The 10,979-nt window shown below is 48.2% G+C and overlaps 1 protein-coding gene across 1 annotated transcript; it reads right to left on the bottom strand.

Moving 5' to 3' along the window:
- Positions 1-675: 675 nt before the first annotated feature.
- Positions 676-1,422, bottom strand: LOC133917523 (zinc finger A20 and AN1 domain-containing stress-associated protein 5-like). Its single transcript, XM_062361408.1, has one exon. The coding sequence runs from the start codon at positions 1,325-1,327 to the stop codon at positions 854-856; it is 474 nt and encodes a 157-aa protein (XP_062217392.1). The 5' UTR covers positions 1,328-1,422; the 3' UTR covers positions 676-853.
- Positions 1,423-10,979: the final 9,557 nt, after the last annotated feature.

The raw sequence follows: 10,979 nt of genomic DNA, 5'->3' as shown, positions 1-10,979 counted from the left end.
TCAATTCAAATTTCTAGAAGCCTTTTTTTCCCGGAATGAGCAACAAACCATTTCTCCCGCCACAACGAAAGTATTTGTTGGAGTCCTTGAGCTACGGCTGTTCATAAATTAAAGTTGAAATTTTGATGTGCATCTCCAAGCACTGGTGAGGGAGGGCCCCTCGGAGACAAAGCGTGTAGTATTTGTTAACTTCAGTTCTCCACGAAGAACACAAGTACTTTTGTAGCATGGAGTTGAAGCGCTCAGCTAGCAAGTACGGCCGCCCCCACTGTTTCCATGAAAAAATTGGTAATCAACTACTCATGTGGCCCATTCGCACGGTTCATACCTAACCAAAGCATGTAACCGTTTTGTTTAAATCAAGTCCACGTCAAAATTCTAGGTCGTGGTGATCTCACGGCATGGGCGGGGAAGGGCAGCTCAGACGTTGGTGTCAAGCCGTACGTACCTACGGACACCATCGGGCTATGCTTATCCGAAAGCTGCGTTTGGTTGACCCTCCCGAGACTCCTTTTTCTTTCTTGGATAGAACGTGAGCAGTACAGTACTGAAAGAAAGGTGAGAGGAACGGCCTGGTCCAATTGGGAGGCAACACGCATCCTTCTCCTTTGTCGCCGGCGGATTGGAGGAGCACCGCCTTCCCTGTTCGTATCGCCGACTCGATCAAAATTGAAGGATCAAAATGAGGCGTTGGATCCATGACCCTTTGAGTTTATTTATTCGAAGCCAAGTTTTCCCATTTCAATGGCTGGTGATTTCACCGTCAGCTAGCTTACACAATTACGGAGTATATAGGCAATAGTAGTGACACAACATTGGGATTCTCGGGGGAGCCGGCCGCGGGAGAAGCTCCTCAGATCTTGTCCTTGAGCTTGTCGCCCTTCACGACGGGGTTGGCGCGCGCGATGGCGTCGCGGCCGGCGGCCCTGAAGTCGAACACGCACGCGTGCAGCTCCGGGTACCGGTGCACCCCGCAGAACGTGGCCCCGCACCGGCACGCAAACCCCGTCAGCCCCACGCGCTTCCGGCACCTCGCGCACCTGCCGCTCGCCTTGGCAGCGGCCGCCGACGGCGAGGGCTCAGAAGAGGCCGAGGCTGCGATCCCACAGATGCCCGCCTCTGTGGCGGCCGTGGAGGAGGAGGGCGGGGAGGCAGACGAGGCTGAAGCAGGGGGCGCCGGCGCAGCGGCGATGGCGGTTGGGTGCTGGTGCTGCTGGCTGTCGCGGTAGCACTTGGAGCAGAGGTCCAGCGTGGCCGGGCTGCCGAAGAAGCCGCAGTTGTTGGCGCACAGCCGGTGGCCCTCCTGCCACCTCTGCTCCTCCGCCATGGCCGAACCAAGGAGCGCGTGGACAGCGGGGCAGGGCAGGTAGAGGCTGGATTGGGGTGGAAAAGGCGGAGGGAGGAAGGGACGGGGGATTAAAAAGGCGTAGCGTAAAGCCGCCGAAAGGCGAGGATCGACTTGGCTTTTGTTTCAAGGGACGGTAAAGGATGCCGGCAACGGTACGACAAGTCCCGCGGCAAACGTCGAGGGGCGACGGTGACGGCGGGATGAGTGGTGACGGCACAAGGACGAGGAGCAGGAGGAACGGGTGTCTGTTACGTGCGTGTTTGGTCGAGACGTGCCGTGCCGTCCGGTTGATGTTCGCCCTACAGGCTCGGTTTGCTCATGTGTTATTGTCTGACCCGACGTACTCTTTGGATCTAACGGCTGTGGATGTACTGCTAATGCACATCAGGGCAGCAGCCGAGCACGGTCCAGTACCAAAGAGTCTTTACTAACCCGAATAATTGGCTTATGGTACTCACCTCGTTTCAGGTTTTATACTCTAGAGACATCTTCACTAGGGTTTCTTTCCTTTCCTTTTCTTTTGCTTGAAACACGTTGAAATATGTAGTTATGAAACTTGTGTGAACTATATAAAAATTTCTCGTGAAACCTACGATAGCTTGTTTGTTTGACCTTTTGCCTAGCTTCTAACCTTTAGAAGCCGAAATCCCTATAAACCCAAACAAACACCGATTTCTCAAGCTAGGTAAGCCATTAAATACCATAGTTACACTAGGAGTGAAAGAAAAGCCCAAGGTTGCTTTTCTGGCTACTACACGATGAAAATAGGATTGTGCCCTTAAAGTTCGTGTCTATTACCGTCAATTGCCATCATTTGTATACCCGTTTCCAGCTTCAATTTCTCTCTCAACCACGTCATTTAACCGCTCCCTCTCCTAGTGACGTGTCCCAAGTACTCCTACCTATTATAAAACTAGGCTGTCAGAGGTTGGACCTCATCCTCTTCGTCTCTCCTGATCAATCAAGCACAAGCACACATCCAATCAAGAATATAAAGACACAAGATGTAGGATGGAGCTCTCTTATTTATTTCTTCTATTTTATGTATATTATAGTGGGAAAATTCCTTTTTTTATATATATATATATACAGAGAGAGGTGGAGAAGCCCCCTTCTTGAGGGACAAGTTTGGTATGACTCGTATCATAAAGGACTAGGAGAATGAGTCCCCCCCCCCCTCTCTATTTCTTCTCATGGTTGATCGGATCCTAGCCGTGACCCGATAGGACTCCTTCGAGAGTCTACTTTTACAACACTCCTCCTTCGGCGAATTACCATGACATACATGCTTCATCCAAAAACCCAATGAGAAAAAGGATAAACATATACATCATTTTTATGAAGCATACATTGCCTTGCTAGAAACTTTATATGAGAAACATTCAAGTAAAAACTCATAAACAGAAAAAGAGTACAATGCTTCTTCTAATCTTCTAGATTGTTTATCCATTCTTCAATAATGAACTACTCATAGTCTATAGTCTTTGAGATTATGCTATCAAGGTAGTTCACTCATCGACCTTTGCTCTTCTCTAAGTCGTCTCATATCAATACCATGTATAAACTTTTCAAAAGTTACTGGTGATAAAGACTTAGTGAAAAGGTCTGCTAAATTATTACAAATCTTGATATGAGTCACTGTTATTTCTTTTTTTCTTCTGCAATTCATGAGTGAAGAATAGTTTTGGTGAAATATGCTTCGTTGTATTGACATTACATATCCCATCTATATTTGTGCAACACAAGCTAAATTATCTTCATAGATAGTAGTTGGAGAATTAATGACATTCACTCCACAAGTATTATGTGCGTGCTAAGTAACACTTCTTATGTAGGTGCATTCCTTGGTTGCTTCATATAGTGTAATAATCTCCAAGTGGTTTGTCGAGGTAGCTACTAGCGTCTATTTTGCCGATTTCCAGGAAATCATTGTACCACCATAGAGAAATATATAACCGGTCTGTGACAATGCTTTATGTGGATTAGACATATAGCCTACTTAGGCGTATCCCTCTAGACTCCGGTCTTGATTCTTTTGGAAAAACAACCCGAGGTCTTTAGTCCCTGATATGAGTATTGGTGTCTTAATATTTTTTATGAGAAACACATTTTAGTTTGGTGGAGATGACTTTGATGATCCGGCTTTACTCAGTACGATGATAGAGTGTTTATGCAATCGCTAAACCAATTTCTTGAGGTTATTGACCTTGCAATGGGCACGATCAGCCTAAACATGAGGCTCTTTATCCCTGCAAGTAACCGAAGAATAAACAAGAATAATTTAAGGAAATATGAGATTGTGAATATAGATGAAGAACAATGTATTGATATGGTGGAGTTCTACAAAGTAATATGTTAGGTGGTCTCAAGGCACAACTTGAGACAATGTTGTTTAACCCTAGGCGAAACTATTCTCAACAAAACCCCTCTATTATGGCCTCACATGGCCTCTATTTATAGAGCATGCAAGCCGTCTGGATGTTGCAATGTGACCTAAGCAATTAAAATCCGGCTATATCTCTATCAGTTACACTGTCAGTTCATTTTAATGATTTCAAATCGTTCACGAGGAATCTAGTAGTGGGGCCAGGTCTATTCGCTCATTTTAATGATTCATATCCTTTTATGTATGTTTTTAAACACTAATATAGGACTCTACATGAGAGAGATATAATCCTTTTGTTACACGACTGTCTGTCGAACCCGAACCAAATTCTGATGCCGAGTTATGGTCAAATTGGTGTCTAACTTGTCTCCTAGGTCATAATTTAAAGCTTCACTTTTCTATAGCCTTCTAATTCTATCGGGCTAACGGGTTAGGTTACTATAGAAGACATGGAAGGGCGGCGTCCTCGTTGTGTTGTGGCCATGGAAATGTGATGTCATCCTTTTGGAATGTGCGCCTCGTCAATATGCTAAAATGTCTTCTCCCATATTTCTAAGTAGTATAACATCACAAGATTTATTTAGTAGCATCCTATTCTCATAAGTATGAATATGAACAGAGAGGAATGAGCGCACCTCATGAAACAATCGACATTCTCTTGTCATAGGACCTTACAATGGTGCAACAACAATTGATTCCAAAGGATTACTTGTAGTGTGTGTTCTACAGAAGTGATGTTCCCATCATCCTCCACTTCTTGAATTAAATTGTCATCGATGGTTGCTCACCTTATTCTCCTAAATATGACTTTAAATTTGAAATGTTAACCACAGGACTAACTCCAAAATTTGCAAGCAGGCTCAGGAAGGGAGGGAGCTCTACACCTGATGGAGTGAGGGGTGACGGGAGCAGAAGAGATAAGGAAGAGAAAGGCTTGTGGTAAGGAAATAGATAAGGGACTGACTAAGTGAGCCAAAATTTCATTTGAGGCAAATTTTGGGTCCGGGTACATCAGTGCTGGTTGGTGGCTCAAATCAGTATTGAAACAGACTATCAGTGTCAGTTCGTGACTGAAATCGACATTGGTTCGTGGTACATTAGTACCGGTTGATGGCTCAAATCGGTACTAAAATAGACTATCAGTATCAGTTCATGACTTGAGATTCTTGCATATTTGTTTAGGGCACGGTTTTTCAAAAGCTGCTTTTGTCTTTCGACCCGAACAAGTTCTTTTTGCAAAAGTTACAACCGTTTAGTAACCCTGTTTTTAGATGGCTTGTCTATAATACCCATGTCTTTTCGGAGTGAATGTGTATTGGTCCCAAAAATGTTTCAAGTAAACCTCAGGTTCAATGGTGATTTATTTGTGTGAAAATTAGTATTTGAGATATGCATGCACATGCAACAGCTGTATTTCAATCTTGTAGATTCAGAAACAAGAATTACAGCTACACTCAAATTCTTTTTTGACTGACCCATTGACTGAAATCAAAATCATCTAGAGTACAATATATTTAGTTCAAACAGGGCGTCCTTGCTTCATCAGGCAAGCACTCTAAGCCAAATTTCAGTGATCCAATGCTGAAATCGGTGTGAAAAAGAGGGATTTTAGAGCAACACCAGTTTAGAACATGTACAGAAGAAAATATGATATGCATATGCATGCCATTTCTATTGGATCGGTCAACATGTTAGAATTTTCAAACAAATCTTCCACAAGCAAGCATGTTGTGTTCAGGGACTCATGGTTGGTTCGTGAAGAAAAAGAGTATAGAAATTACTAAGATGAGGGCATGTTGATCTACTGTTGCCTTGTACAGTTAATAAAAAGAAACTGGAAAGGAAATCTCAAATGCTGTTTTTGCAGCCACAATAAGAACATCTAACATAAATTTTCTAAGTGTCACTTTGCTAAGTCAATTTTGTGAATTATTCAGATTGTCTTAGGCATTACCATGCCAAGGAACATGAACCATGGATGCAGATCTATGTAACATGGATGCTAACAAAAAAGAAACATATCTTGGTAGGGGTAGCCCCTCTATTTTGGATAATTTGGCTATGTCGCAATGATATAATTTTCAATAAAATAACAACAACATCTTTTTTGCAGACACTCTTCAGGGAACACATTGGTTCAAATTTTAGAGATTGTTACAAAAGGAGGATCAACAGGAAGAGATCAGAATGGCTTATCAGAATTTAGAGATAGCGGCTATGGAACCTTTTGTCAAGAATGGCTGACGGTTTAGTCGTAGGTTATGTGTTGGATAATATCATGTAACCACTTCAAAATTAACTATCTCATTTTGTTTCCCTATCAATAATAGGCTATAATGATGTAATAATGCAACAAGGGTTGTATGCATCTCTGAATGCAAAAGGCCGAAACATTATCTTTTTTCTAAAAATAAATTAATAAAAAGTTCATCTATGAAGGAAAACAAAACAGATTGGGGGGAGGGGCGCCTAGTGTGCCTCAGCCTGCTGCAGATTGATCAACGTGGAGTGTGGCCAGCATGAGGGAGCTCAGTGGACTGCGTGTGGGAGCTCAGTAGGTGCTTGGCTACCTGCGTGAGGGAGCTCGGCGGGTGCTCGACAGCGGAGTGGAGAGCTCAGGAGCAGCAACGCACTGTAGGAGCTCAGGGAAGTTCACCAACGTGGGGAAATGACAGTGCGGCCACTGAAGCCACCGACTAGCAGCAACGGCCGGATGTAACCCTAGTTACCCATGGGGCAGGAAGTGATGTAAAACAGGACTCCCGAAATAGTCCTGCCTGGCCACTACCTGGAGCCAGAAGGCCGGGATAAGAGATACTGGGAGGGACTCCTTCTAGTCCTTCAGGATATCTACTTCTACTAGACTTGTCCCTCAAGTAGTGGGACTTCTCCACACTTATATATACGAGCCCACGAAAGAACAAGGGTGTACATATGTACTCTAAATTTTTGTATAATTTTTTTTAATATGTAGTATTCATTATGTTATTTCCCTAATAGAGGGACAGCCCATTGCCTTGCATGAGCTAGGCCCAGCCGTAGCCCACTACCACCCGCATCGTGCAAACATGCCCACACCCCCATGGCCCATGGCCCACATCCCATTTGGCTATTCCCCAATCCCCACGATGCTGAGATAGCTAAGTCACTGTCTCGCTGAACCAAGAGGGCATGAGGATGACTGTCTTGCTTGAGATAGATTTGGGCGTGGGCGACGATGGTGACAGTGGTTGCACGGGTGTCGGGGCTAGCGCAAGCGACTCCCTCGTGGGTGTGAGCTAGGCCTAAGCGATAATGGCAGCACCTACACCGATGCAGGCATGAGCCACTGCGTCGTGGGTGCGAGGCAAGCCCAGATGGTAGTGGTGGCGCTGGCTCCGGTGTGGGTGCGAGGTAGAGCAACTGTGTGTGCGCATGGTCGCGAGCACGAGCTAAGCCTAGGCAGTGGGGCTCAGGCCACGCGACGGTGGTGGCTACGCCAGTGGTGCGAGAGTGAGAGCGAGGTAGGGCTAGGGAGGCAAAGGCAAAGTAAATCAAACATCAATCTTGAAATATGTTGATTTGATCCATATTGATACATTCTTGTGTGACTGGGCACTGCAATATCAGCCCAAGCTGTGGGTCTCCGAACCAAAGCCACCCTAGGGGATGCGGTCGGGATGCTCCAGAGGCCTCCCAGAGTGAAGCCACGCTCCAAACCAGCGTTTCAAGGAAGAATCCTGGTGCACTCTACACGACGCAGGACGAGGACATAATATCGACAACTGTCGAACCCTCACCACCTTCCGAGAGGAGTACCTCGGGAGGTAGGCGGCCTTCGCCTAAACTTATGGGGCCCCTAAGGGGCGGTCTGAAGATCGCAGGCCATCAGCCTACCGATGGGTCAACCATCTGGCCTTGCAGAATCCTTTGTAGCTGGCCCTACCTTCACACCCCAATCATCCCTAGAGCAGTACAGTGACGAAGGGGCGTGAGGCAAACAGATCGTCCTCGCCATTACCAGTGGAGTAAGCTCTAGTTGCACTTTGAAACGACAGCGGTGAGACTACAGATGCGGGGTACACCACATCGGAGCCACTAGCATCCATCAACAGGCCTCCGACTAGGCCGATGCCCCCGTGACGTTCACTGTCGACGACTCCGAGGGGGTAAAATTTCCCCACTCCGATGCCCTGGTCATCTCAGCCAACATCGCTGAATTCGAGGTCCGAAGAATACTAGTCGACGGAGGCAACTCGGCAGACCTCTTTCGTCATGCCTTCGACCAGCTCCAAATTCCACGAAGCCGGCTCTCACCAAGCAGCAGACCCCTCCAGGGATTCAATGGGGCCCCCCTCAATGCCCTAGGACAGATAGAACTCCCGATCATCTTCGGCGAAGGCTCTGCATCATGATCTGAGGTCATCACCTTCGACATCGTGGATGTACCAAACGCTTACAATGCCATCTTGGGACGGGGAACTCTGAACGGATTTGGAGTTGTACCCCATCACAATTACCTCTGCCTCAAGATGCCTGGACCCCAGGGGCTAATAACCGTCCATGGCGACCAAGACCTGGCTAGGCGCATCGAGTATGGGCACCCTGCTTCGCTCCCTAGTCGCCATATCCACGCTATGACATAGGAGGACTCAAAGGAACCTCCGTCGGGGAATCCCGGGCATTGCTACCCTCCGAGGCCACAACCAGAGGGGGACATAAAGCTAGTCCCCATACACCAAGACCAACCTGACCGGACCTTCCGAATAGGGGTGGACCTCACCTCCGGGCAAGAAGCCCAACTTCTGCCCGTCTTGCGGGGTAATCTCGACACCTTCACATGGTCCCCGGAGGACCTCCCAGGAGTCGACCACAGCATCATTGAGCACTCACTTCAGGTTGACCCAAAGGCAAGGCCCATACGCTAGGGGCTTCGCAAGCTCTCTCCGGCGCAGGCAGAAGCCGCAAAGGAAGAAGTCCAAAAGCTACTGAAAGCCAGTGTTATCCGAGAAGTCATCCACTCCGATTAGCTCTCCAACACCGTCGTGGTCAAGAAACACAGCGGAAAATGGCATATGTGCATCGATTTCACGTCATCAAACAAAGTATGCCCCCAGGATTCGTACCCCCTTCCTTGCATCGACCAGCTAGTGGATTCCACCGCTAGCTGCGAAATGCTGAGCTTCCTTGACGCCTACTCTAGGTACCACCAAGTGTGGATGGTAATGGAGGATGAGAGCAAGACCAGCTTCATTACCCCCTTTGAAGTGTACTACTACGTCCGGATGCCCTTCGGTCTTCAAAATGCTGGGGCCACCTTCTCTCACCTAGTACACAAGGTGCTGCAACAGCAGTTGGGCCGCAACGTCGAGGCCTACGTGGACGATATCGTGGTAAAAAGCCAACCATGTTGCCGACCTGCAAGAAACATTCAACAACCTCCGGGCCGCTGGCGTGCGGCTAAACCAAGAAAAATGTGTATTTGGCACTATGGGTGGAAAGATGCAAGGATATCTCGTCTCTCAAAGAGGCATCGAGGCCAATCCGGGCAAGATTCATGCCATCGTAGAAATGTCGCCTCCCGCCAATCCGAAAGAAGTACAACACCTGGCCGGCCGCCTCGCAGCCCTCAGTCGCTTCCTTGCAAAATCTGCTGAGCACAGCCTCCCTTTCTTCAAAATAGTGAGGGGCTCTAAGCCATTTAACTGGACGCCGGACTGCCAGGCGGCATTCGAGGCCCTAAAGGCACACCTTTCCAAATCCCAAATCTTGGCAGACTTCATTGCCGAATGGACCTCGGCACCCATCGAACCCACCACTACACCCACCTAAGACATCTGAACCATCTACACTGATAGAGCATACTGCTCCATGGGCGGTGGAGCTGGCGCAGTCCTCATCTCTCCCACAGGCCAGTTGGTTCAATACGCTGCTCGCCTGGATTCGAGACGACCAACAATATAGCCAAATACGAGGTCATCCTCTTAGGCCTCTGAAAGGCCCGAGCCTTGGGGGCAGCCAGAGCCCATACCGACTCTCAGATTATCGCTGGTCATGTCAACAAGAAATTCCATGTTCGGCATCCGGACATGACAACATACCTCGAGGCCATTCACAAGGCTGAGGCACATTTCCGCAGCATATCAATACGAAGCATACCACGGGCGGACAATAGTTAGGCAAACGCCCTAGCAAAGGCCGCAGCCACGGGTAAAGACCCACTGATAGGCACCTTCCTCGAGACCCTACACCAGCCGACCGCCAGGGCTCTTGACGAGACGGCCGCCGCCATCCTCCCCATCGAAGTCGCAGACTGGAGGGCCCCCCTCCTATCCTTCCTGAGAGGAACAAAAGAACCGGACGACCCGATTGCACTCCGCCACATCTAGCATCGTGCCAGGGGCTACTGTCTCATAAATGGCGCCCTATACAAGACAGGTATCTGCGCTCCCCTCCTATGTTGCATTACTAAACAAGAAGGAGCCGACCTCCTCCGAGAAATACACGAAGGCCTTTGCAGCAATTATTTGGCGCCTCGTGCCCTAGCCGGTAAGGCACTTCGCTAGGGGCTCCATTAGCCTACGATCATGTCCGATGCAGAAGACCAAGTCCGCACCTGCCAAGGATGCCAATGGATGGGACACCGAAGCCACCGACCTCCAACTCCCTTACAACCAATTGCCCCCGTCTGGCCCTTGGCTCGTTGGGGTATGGACCTCATCGATCCATTTCCCCGTGCCAAAGGCAACCTTCAGTACGCAGTGGTAACATTGGAGTACTTCTCCAAATGGGTCGAGGCCGAACCCCTCACTGCAATCACATCAAAAAATGTCCAGAAATTCTTCTGGAAGAACATAATCTGCCATTTCGGTGTCCCACAACAGCTCACGGTGGACAACGGCACACAATTCGACTCCGGACCTTTCAGACAATTCTACGACGACCTTAGCATTGAATTATGCTTCGCAGTAGTTTGACACCCTCAGTCTAATGGGGCCGTCAAAAGGGCCAACGGCAACATCCTCTCCGATCTAAATTGCCACCTTGTCGGCTTAGCTCGAGGCCTATGGGTCGAGGAACTTCCCAGGGTTTTGTGGTCCCTCCGCACCACTGTCACGTGGGCCACCAGGTTCATACCCTTCCGCCTCCTGTACGGAGACGAGGCCATGACCCCTACCGAGGTCAAGGGCTGCTCACTCAGGGTACAACTTGTTGGTGATATGCCCTAGAGGCGATTGAGTTTGCGGATTGGATCTGCTAATGGGC

The sequence above is a fragment of the Phragmites australis genome, chromosome 5, assembly GCF_958298935.1.
Source record: "Phragmites australis chromosome 5, lpPhrAust1.1, whole genome shotgun sequence".
NCBI lineage: Eukaryota > Viridiplantae > Streptophyta > Magnoliopsida > Poales > Poaceae > Phragmites > Phragmites australis.
The sequence above is the reverse complement of the archived record's forward strand: the minus strand, read 5'-3'. Positions and strand labels throughout refer to the sequence as shown.